At 35.1% G+C, this 11,375-nt stretch overlaps 1 protein-coding gene across 1 annotated transcript; it reads right to left on the reverse strand.

Moving 5' to 3' along the window:
* Nucleotides 1-10,485: 10,485 nt before the first annotated feature.
* On the reverse strand, nucleotides 10,486-11,175 carry LOC146943632 (uncharacterized). Its single transcript, XM_085741887.1, has one exon. It carries the CDS (start codon nucleotides 11,090-11,092, stop codon nucleotides 10,721-10,723), a length of 372 nt encoding a protein of 123 aa, XP_085598013.1. The 5' UTR covers nucleotides 11,093-11,175; the 3' UTR covers nucleotides 10,486-10,720.
* Between the last annotated feature and the right edge of the window lie 200 nt (nucleotides 11,176-11,375).

The raw sequence follows: 11,375 nt of genomic DNA on the forward strand, positions 1-11,375 counted from the left end.
ACAGTTGATGAAGCACTTTCAGATGATGGATGGATCCTAGCTATGCAAGAAGAGTTGAATCAATTTCAAAGAAATGATGTGTGGGATCTGGTACCCAAACCTCAGCACAAGAACATTATTGGAACAAAATGGGTATTCAGAAACAAGCTGAATGAGCAAGGTGAAGTAACAAGAAACAAAGCAAGGCTTGTTGCACAAGGGTATAGTCAACAAGAAGGCATTGATTACACTGAAACGTTTGCTCCAGTTGCAAGATTGGAAGCAATCAGGTTACTTCTTTCCTATGCAGTTAATCATGGCATAATATTATATCAGATGGATGTCAAGAGTGCATTTCTCAATGGTGTCATAGAAGAAGAAGTGTATGTTAAGCAACCTCCTGGATTTGAGGATATTAAATATCCTGACCATGTTTTTAAACTGAAGAAATCACTATATGGCTTGAAACAAGCTCCCAGAGCTTGGTATGATAGACTAAGTAATTTCTTAATCAAAAATGATTTTAAGAGAGGACAGGTTGACACTACACTCTTCAGAAGGACCCTTGGGAAAGATATTCTTGTTGTGCAAATATATGTTGATGATATAATATTTGGTTCTACTAGTGCATCTCTTTGCAAGGAATTTTCTGAGTTAATGCAGGATGAATTTGAAATGAGCATGATGGGAGAGCTGAAGTTCTTCCTTGGCATTCAAATCAATCAATGCAAAGATGGAGTCTATGTTCATCAATCAAAGTACACAAAGGAGCTTCTGAAGAAGTTCAAACTTGAAGATTGTAAAGTGATGAACACTCCAATGCATCCTACGTGCAACCTGAGCAAAGAAGATGAAGGAGCTAAAGTAGATCAGAAGCTGTATAGAGGTATGATTGGTTCTTTGTTATACCTCACTGCATCTAGGCCAGATATTTTATTTAGTGTATGCTTGTGTGCAAGATTCCAATCAGATCCTAGAGAATCTCATATGACTGCTGTCAAGAGAATCTTCAGGTATTTGAAGGGAACAACTAATCTTGGACTCCTTTATAGGAAATCCTTAGATTATAAGCTAATTGGATTCTGTGATGCTGATTATGCTGGTGATAGGATTGAAAGAAAATCAACCAGTGGCAATTGTCAATTTCTGGGTGATAATCTTATATCCTGGGCTAGCAAAAGACAAACAACTATTGCTATGTCTACAGCAGAAGCAGAATACATTTCAGCTGCAAGTTGTTGTACACAACTACTTTGGATGAAACATCAGTTGGAAGATTATCAGATAACTGCTAACAGTATTCCCATTTATTGTGATAATACTGCTGCTATTTGTTTGTCTAAAAATCCAATTTTGCATTCAAGAGCTAAGCACATTGAAATCAAACACCATTTTATCAGAGATTATGTTCAAAAAGGAATTTTAGATATACAATTCATTGATACTGAAAATCAATGGGCTGATATATTTACTAAGCCTTTAACTGTTGAAAGATTTGATTTTATAAAGAAAAATTTGAACATGCACTTCGTGTCTGATTAAATGTTTGCTTGCTCCTGAATAGGATTTTAGGTTCTGAAGTTAGTTCAGAAGCGGTAGTCCATCAGAAGCTCTTTATTGAGGTTCTGAGGAAAACTCGCTTCTGATGATGACATCAGCATCTGAAGTCCAGAAGCTGGATTTGTTGCTTCTGAATAGTTGAATTAGTGGAAACGTTGGGAGTTACTTTTTAAAGTAACTTCTGGCCCACTAACTTGGTAGTTACTCTGTGAACTTCTTACGTGGCCTGTATGTGTTGGTGTATAACTAAAAAGGGCAATGATGATTTAATAGCTTTGAAAGTACTTTTCACGCGCCCCCAATTTTGTCATTAATGTTATGTTTATTTGTCTCTTTTGAATTGCAATCGTTTTACTTTTAACACTTTGTCAATTCACACACTACTCACTCACAACAAACACATTTGCTCTCAAACCGTTTGCGAAGTAAGCGCATTCTCTCAACCTTAGAACCCTAAAAATCTTCATCTTCTTCAAATCTTCGTCAATCATCAAATGGCATCATCAAGCTCAAAAGTTTCAGAATCTACATCAAACAAGCAAAGCGTATCAGAATCTGGGTCCATCTACAAAGAAAAGACTATGGATATTCCATGGGAATCCTTGATAGTCCAAATAGAGTCACCAGTGGATTTTACTTCACTCAAGAAGTACGAAGTAAACATGGAAGGTTTAATAGAAACACAGGAGCTGTCTGAGTATTTCAGAATGCTAAATGGGCCAACATATGTGAATTTGGTCAAGGACTTTTGGTTAAAAGCTGAAGTGTACAATGAAAAGCCTGCAAAAGTTGTAAGCAAACAAGCTGGGTCAAAGAAAGGAAAAATGGTCATGGATATGAATCCTACATCATTTGACAGCTTAGAAATAAGGTCTGAAGTGATGGGCATTCCTATAACCATCACTGAGGAAGTTATAGCTAAAGCTTGTAGAAGGCATGCAGAGGGAAGATTCCAAGAAATAGTCAGGAAGGAAGAAGTCCTGCTACAAGGTTACTACAACACTCTTTTGGGTGGGAAGAAAGATGCAAAGCCTTCTGAAATGGAGATTCACAACAGGATGTTGGTGAAGTTCAGTAATGATTGCTTCTTTCAAAGAGCAGGAGGATCTGACCAACCCAACAATCAACAGAAGCTAGCAATTTACTTCATGGCTATTTTGGAAAAGATAAACTTCCCAAGATATGTAATGGATCATCTCTGCTGGGCCATAAACGAAAGCATTACAAGAGGAAGAAAACAAGTACCCTATGGAAGATTGCTGTCTGAAATCTTTCATCAAGGAAGGGTGCTGGAGTTCTTAAAAAGGACAAGGAGTGCTTCTGATAGATGTTTCGAAGTCTCTACTGCTGAAAGGACTATCAGTAGCAGGAGCTTACACTCTATGAAGTTCTTCAAAGAAGCCCCTAAAGATGAAAAATGGTTAGAGATGACAACTGCTGAAACTGAGATAATCAGGGACTTTCCTCACATCTTTAAGGAATGTGACTCTGATTTCCTAGTTCAATCAGTAGCTGAGTACGTCTTGGAGGAAGCTGCTCATGCTAAAGGGAAAGGCAAGAAGGCCAAGGCAGTTGCTGTGTCAGAAGCTGCTGCTTCTGATGCACCTAAAGGGAAGAGGACCAGAACTAGTTCTGAATCAGAAGCTGCTCCTACTAAAGGAAAGAAGGCCAGAACTAGTACTGAGTCAGAAGCTGCTAAACCTGTTTCTATCAAGGAAAAAGGAAAGATGCAGAAGGTTGGTGCTGCTTCTATTCCACAGAAGAGGAGAAAAGGTAAGGCAGACTTGGTAATCACTCAAGAGCAGCTGGATGAAGCTCTTGAAGAAATAGAGAAAGAGGAGGCTGATCCCAAGCTGAAGAAGAAGAAGGCTCCCCTTCAACTTGTGAGTCCTATGGTTGAGATGACTCGAATAAGGAAAAGGATGGCAGATGAACGTGCTGCTGATCTTATATCAGAAAGAAAGGATCAAAAAGCTCAATACATTCATCAAAGAGATGAAAAGCTCAAGGCTTTGGGATTGGAGGACTGTGATAGGTTCTACAAAGATAAACTGGCTGAAGTAAGAGCCATTGCTGGTAAACCTACTGAAGACAATGAGGAAGACGATATGATGCTCGTCTTTGAAAATGCTCCGGAAGAGGGAACTTCAGAAGCAGTTTCTCAATCTGCTGGTCCACAGAAGATCACTTCTGAAGCTGGCCCTGTAGATCAGGTAATCCAGATTCCAGTCACCTCTATCCCCACTTCACCCTCTTCACCATCAGCACCTGAACAAATAGAAGACACTTCTGTCTTAGACAATCTTGCTCTCCACTACTCAGGTGAGTTACCCATTGACAAATCTACCTCAGAAAAGGCCTCTGAAACAACTCCAGAAGCAGCTGCTTCTGAAAATGTTGTTTCAGAAAACCCTCATCAACAATCACCTGAACCACAAAAACCCACAACACCCCCACAATCACCAATAGCCATCACTGACCCCCAACTCAACACTCAAACAACAACTTCACCACAACAACCACCATCTGAAACTGAATTTCAACCTTTACCTGAACACTCTCCTGAACCAACTCCCATGGATGTTGACATCTCTCTAGTCAATGTTCAAGCCTCAACCTCCACCACACACATTGATTCTGACCAGCCCTCATCTTCTAACACACAAACACACCTTACCATTCCAGTTCCTAACCCTATTCAAGATTTAGAAATCAGTGATTCTGATCTTGAAATCCTTGAACATCCACCCACAAACATCCTGGAATCTGGATATATCAATTCTGAGCTTCTGACAATCTTGAGTCAGATGCACAATCTGGTGGATCAAAGAAGGACAATTGATCTCACAGGTGCATATGAAGACTCCTGGGTATCTCTTCAGAACCGGGCAGCTGGGGTTATTGAAGAAATCAAGGCCAAATGCATCAGAGTCAAGCAAGCTTCAGTCAGAAGGGTAATGGAGCATGTGAATCAGAGTCTGAGAGTAAGAAGCTCTACACTGCTCCTGGCAAACCAGCCTTTCTTCTTTGAAACGGATTACTTGACCAGAGAAGCAAGGCTGTGTAAGCTTCTGAAGAAACAGATGGCACAGCAGCAGCAAGAAGCTAAAGAAAGGGAACAAGCTCTTCTTCAGAGGCAACAACAACTTGAAGAATTGTTGAAGAAGAAGATTGAAGAAATGGAAGAGATGAAGAAACAACAACAAACCAACCCTTAGTTGCACACCCTTGTGTTTTTCTTTGTTTGTTGTTTGTTTTATTTTCTTAGTCCTTGCTTCTGAAATCATCTTGTCTTATTTCTTTTGCTTCTGAATGCTTACTGATTCTGACTGTTTAGCTGCTTCTGACAATTGAATATACATGATTTTTTTTTTTTTGCTCTGATTTATTTAGTTCATTGCTTAGTATACTCTCTCACGTTTGAGTTTTTCTCATATCTTTTTGTCTTTTGTGCTTAGATTTATTTTAATTTTTTTTTGATAATGACAAAAGGGGGAGTATATGTGACAAGTATTTAAAGGCTCTGAGCCCCATTAATGGCATTTGAAATTTTTGAAAAACTTCTATCTTTTTACCTTATTGGTATAAGCTATGAATGAACGAAGGAGTATCAAAATTCAAGTAAAGTTAATTGAACCATTCTTCTTATCTATAAGTAAATTCTTTCAATGATTCAATTTTGCTTTTAAGCTCTGATAATAATTATTGCGCGCAAAATGAATTTAATTAACCTGGATAGAACTTAGGGGGAGCTTACAAACCTCACCTTAAAGACTATCAGACTCAGGGGGAGTTTGAGCTTACAAACCTCAGATTCTGAGCTTACAAACCTCAGAACCCCAAAGTCAACTTGTTAATTAGATTAACAACAATTGATCAATTTTAAATACTTTTGTTTGTCATCATCAAAAAGGGGGAGATTGTTGGAACAAAATGTGTTTAACAATAAACCTTAAAGAGTTTTGATGATAACAAGGTATTAAAAATTGTGAATTGGATTAGCTAATATTTGTTTAAGTGTACAGGACCATAATTATAAAGTTACATCATCATTGGTTCTGAATGAGCAAATAAAGAGCTATGGAAACAACAAAAAATTTGAAGCTTGGACGCTCCTGAAGGCAACTTGCTCCTGAAGAAAAAGCGCTCCTGAAGTCAAGCTGCTCCTGAAGAAATAGCGCTCCTGAAGTAAGCTGCTCCTGAAGAATAGTGCTCCTGAAGACAAGAAGTCCAGAAGTCACATCATCAGAAGCTGCATCATCAGAAGCTGCAGAAGTCATCTCATCAGAAGCTGCATCATCAGAAGCTGCATCATCAGAAGCTGCATCATCAGAAGCTGCCTCATCAGAAGCCATTTCACCAGAAGCTGAATATCAACTGGATTTGCAAAGAATCAAGAATTGAAGAATCATCAATGCAAAAGCTGTCTATTGGATTCGAAAACACTAACAAAGGATTAGTGGAGCTTGCAACGGTCATTTCAAAGGTGTTTGAAGGTGTGTGTTTGCAATTTGGACGAAAGCGTTGACATTGTACTTTGTACGAATTGTACAACCACGTTCTCCACTACTCTGTTTTGTGTCTGCACTTCAAGACAAGAAAACAGCTCCAGAATACGGTCTCGCCTGCATAGATGTCCCTTTGGATAAGGAATGGATTTCAAATTTGTTCTTCATAGGACAACAACCAAATCAGGCAAAAGATCATTGGTGAAAGATCAAGCTTCAACAACGACTCTTTGGTGTGCTGGCAATTTCACAACGTCTCTTTCACACCTCTATATAAAGGAGTGAAGACCTAGAGAATTGGTAATGCAAGAACGCTGAACGAAAGACTCACAAGATTTTCACAAGTACCAAACCTCTGCTGAAATTGTTCTGCATTCACTTAGAATTTCTGTGTCTCAAAGTCATATCTTAGAAATTCTTAAGTCCATTGAGTCTGTATCTGATTTGTATTGTGAGCACCTCTGATTGTATATCAAGTGTTCAACCTTAAACAATTTTCTGTGTAATTTTGTTTAGTTAGGAAGTCTCTTGCAGTTGTGCTTGAGCAGGAAGTCTCTTGATTGTGTTCTTGAGCAAAGGAAGTCTCTTGCTTGTGTGCTTGAGCATTGGAAGTCTCTTGCTTGTGTGCTTGAGCATTTGTAATCAGATATTACTCATAGTGAAATCTCCTTGGAAGTGCAAGGGGGACTGGACTACTTCTGGATTGTGGAAGGAACCAGTATAATTGCTTTGTGTCGTTCTTCTTCTCTCTCTCTGTTTTATTCCGCTGCATTTAGATTCTGATCATCACTTCAGAAGCTGTCTCACTTAGCTTCTGATCAGTGTATTCAGTTGTTTAGAGAAACGAAGAATTTTTCAAAACACAATTCAACCCCCCTTCTTGTGTTTTTCTCACCTTCAAGTTGATACGATAAAATTGTGGAAACTCATCAATATTGTCAAAATATAAACATCAATAAAGTGTTTCTATTGAATTACTTTTTATTTTATATATGCAAAACATCATTCAATGTTTACACCGCACCCGTTGCAGATTTTATGTGCTTATATATGCATAAATAAAATTTTATGTACATATAAGAGAAAATAGATATGATAAAATTTTGGAAACTCGACTATTTTCATATTATCAACATCCATGTAGTATTTCCATTAAATAACTTTTTATTTTATATTTAAAACACCGTTAAATATCCCAACACTCGTTGAAGATTTTATATGCTTATGTATGCATAATGTTTTTTATGTAACGATATGTGATACTCGATATGATAAAATTTGGAAAACTCGTGACTAGTTTCAAAATACAAACATCACTGTATATTTTTTTTTATCAAATCAACATCATTGTATTGTTTTTCCAAAACACTGTTATATATTTACACCGCACTCATTGTAGAATTTATGTGTTTATATCTTCAAAATCAAATAAAAAGATAGTCGTCCATAGTTATCATGATAATATATTGACTTTTAAAAAAGGACAATTATGAAATTTTATTGAGTTTCGATTTTTATATATATGTTTTTTTAAATATTTTTTTGTATATTGTTAGTATATTAAAAAAACAAATAATATTTTTTTATTCAAAAAAATTTATTTTGAAATCAAAATTATTTCAAAGACTTGTTAATTTTGCATCCAAAAAACAAATAAATTTGTTATATCCATCTATCCATAGAAGTGCATATTAGTTACAATTTTTTTAATTAAAAAACAAATAATATTTTAAAAGTATTTCAAAGACTTATTAATTTTGCATGACAAAAAAAAAATATGCGTGGAAATTTGTTATATCCGTGGATAATTCCGCATTATTTGTTTTTAAGTCATTTTTTTAAAAAAAACAAATAAATAGATTTTATATTTATCCGTGAAAATTTGTTAGATTTGTGATGATCATTATCCGTAATTTTTTTAATAAATTAATTAATTTCATAGTTATCCGTGGAAATTTGTTACAATTGTGATAACCATTATCCATAATTAATTAATTTAAAAATATAAAAAACAATTAAATTAAATTTTATAAAATGACCATTGTGCACATAAAATTAAGGAGATTGTGAGTTTTAAAGAGGACGATTATGAAATTTTGCTGTATTTTAACTTTCATATATATATATATATATATATATATATATATATATATATATATATATATATATATATATATATATATATATATATTGTTAGTAGAGGTAAGACGCATAGCAATTTTTACCAAAAAATGACATAGCATTTTTCTCGACTTAATTGACTTGTTGGTTTGATACTTTTTGTATAGTAGTCTTGTTTAAACATCGTTCAATTTTAAACGGATTCAAAGTAAAATCATAAATTTATCAGAAAAATTGAAAAATACACAAAACCAAATATTATTAGATTAATTTTAACGTCTTTGTGAAAATCATTTGTCTGGTAGATAGAGGATTGTTCCTTGATAATGTCTATCGTGTTGTGGGAAGTGGGTCTTCCTCTTTGCTTTGGAAGGATACATGCGTGGATGAAACGCCTTTTTATATTAGATTCATACAATATATTTTACGATTTATCTAAATTTAAATTGACGACAGTAGCTGAGATGCATTCTTTAGGATGGGGTTGAGTGGGGAGGCGTGGAGGTGGCGGAGGAGGTTGTTTTCTTGAGAGGAGGAGTTGGTAAGAGAGTGTGTTGCAATGTTAACTTTAGTTGTTTTGCAGGTTAATGTGGAGGACTGGTGGATTTGGAAAATACATTCTTCCCATCATTATACTGGGAGTAGTGCTTATAATATTTTAATAGTGGCATATCATCATGATAATTATTTTGAGAATAGTCCGGTTTTGTAGTTAAAAGTGAAGCCTTTAAAAGTTTCTCTTTTTGTTTGGCGTTTGCTTCTTAACCGTGTGCGCAAAGGATAACTTGGTCCGCCGTACGGTTCTTTCTAATAATGATCAAATATGTTTTGGAGCTTGTGGCATGAATGAAGATAGGGACCACGTATTTGTAAAATGCGGTTTTTATGGTACACTTTGGCCATCGGTCTCAGGTTGGTTAGGTTTCTCAACAATTTTTCAGTGTCATGTATGTGGTCATATTGTTCAGTTTGATGACTTAGAAGGGTTGTCCAAACATGTTCGAATGTCTCTTAATATTATTTGGCTGGCAGTGGTGTGGATTATTTGAAAGAAATAAAAAAAAAAGGAATAGGTGTGTCTTTCAGCATAAGGAGGAGTAGCTGCAGTCGTTAAGTGAAAAGGTCAAGATTCTCTCTTTTTTGTGGTTGAAATAGAAACATGTCATGTTCGATTTTGATTACCAATTTTGGAGGCTTTATCCCATTTCATGTGTAAGAGTTGTTTCTTAGTTTTTTTCTTCCTCTTTTTGATATTGTCCTAATGTAGTTGTGGATATTTCGTTAAGTTCTCTCTCATACATTGTGGATGAACTTATTGTTCACTTGGTAACATATTTCATTTTGCTTTTTTTTTTTTTAAAAAAAAAGATTAAAAAAAATACCGAACCTTAGCGCATGCATGATACATCATCTTGTATGAAGTAATATGATATGATATGTCATGGCTATGCATAAAATGAACATTTAAAAAAAATCGGTCGATCATCAAACTTTTTTCTTTATTTCTTCCCGCCATTAGACTAGATCATCCAATAAATTTTATTACGGTCTATCACACGACACACAAAACTTAACTCACCAACTCTATCCTTCTCATTTCATGCTCTTTCAGTTCCCAAACAGACAAAATCGTCAAAAAAAATATCATTTATTAATTTTTGCTTCATATATGTGTAAAATGTTGAGACATATTTGAGACAAAATACATAAGCTTGTTTATTACTTTATATTTAAGTTAGTTTTGTTCAAAATGTGTGTGAAATATTGGGATAGATTTTTGACAAAATATGCAATTGCATGCATTTTTTATTTTTCTGTGAAATTTTTTTCCAAAGGTGTTCAAACTTTGAAATTGAAACAGAGTTGTTGGGACAATACATATATAATTTTCCGATTTTTCTTTTATGAAATAGATTTGAGACAAAATATATTTGTGCAAAACATTGAAATATATTTGAGACAAAATATATAAGTTTCTTTATCATTTTATATTTTAGTCGGACACTGCGACCTATCTAAAACGAGTGCAAAACATTCAGACAGATTTTAAACGAAATATTTTTTTTTTGTTACATGGAAAAAGAAAAGAAAAACAAGAAAATAAATTATTTCCTAGAAAGTACACAACTAGAGTTCGGCTAACAAAGTTGGGAAAAGACTAAATTTTATAACTGGATTCTTGAATTCTAATTTACTAAAGCACCTAGATCAACAACTAATTTAATCTTGTAACAAGTCCTCTCAAATTATGTCAAGTTCGAAATGCAAAGAAAACCCCGTATAACATAGCAATAACATAGGAAAATAAGCATGTGTATACATTATGAAATAAAACTTTTATTTATCATATAGTGTACCTATTACAACATATCTCCAAGTACATAAAATAATGAAAAAAGAAAGGGAATATATAACATCCCATGCACGCAAGTATGAAGAAAAATGAAGGTGATCACACACACACAACACAAAATCTAATTAATATTACCCAACAACAAATGAACAATGTATAATATGGTAAATATATATCCATAAAACACTTGACACGAACTTCAAGGAGTGGTTTTTGAAGGTGGTGGAGAAAAGAAGGGGAATGTTGGCATAGTGATTGGGATTGTAGTAGGAATGTTTGGAAGTGGTGGAAGAGTGAACTGTGGAATAGTTGGAATTGTAGGGATAGTACTAGGAATAGATGGCTGAGTAGGTTTTGGCAATGCTGGGATTGTAGGCAAAGGTGGAACATTTCCTTGAGGCAATGTTGGAATTGTTGGCAAAGGTGGCAATGTTGGCAATGTTGGTTTTGGAAGTGTTGGTGTAGTTGGATTTGTTGTCTGAAGAAGATTGCGAACTGCTAGGGTAATGTCCATGTTTGAGAAGGAAATAGCAATGAAAATTGCTAAAATGAAGGAACTATAGGAGGCCATGGCTAAATTAGGGTTTGCTTTGTGATGAATGTTTAGTAGATTTTGCTATGAGTTAACTTGCTTGTGTTGTGTGCATATTCATGGGATTAGTGGCAGGCCTTTTATGGCCAAATCCTTTGAGTTTTTTTCCATGTTGGTTTAGCTAATTAACCTTTCCTTGGTGGTGGTGGTTGGATACTATAAAGATGTTAGAGACTCAAAAGTTGGGCATCAAACTTTTTGAATGGTTTTGAAATTAATAGAGGAAAATTGATGTTTACTTGTGCGTGGGTTTACAATGTGT

The sequence above is a fragment of the Medicago sativa genome, chromosome 2 (assembly GCF_051527215.1).
Source record: "Medicago sativa cultivar Bolivia chromosome 2, Bolivia_mono, whole genome shotgun sequence".
Taxonomy (NCBI): Eukaryota; Viridiplantae; Streptophyta; class Magnoliopsida; order Fabales; family Fabaceae; genus Medicago; species Medicago sativa.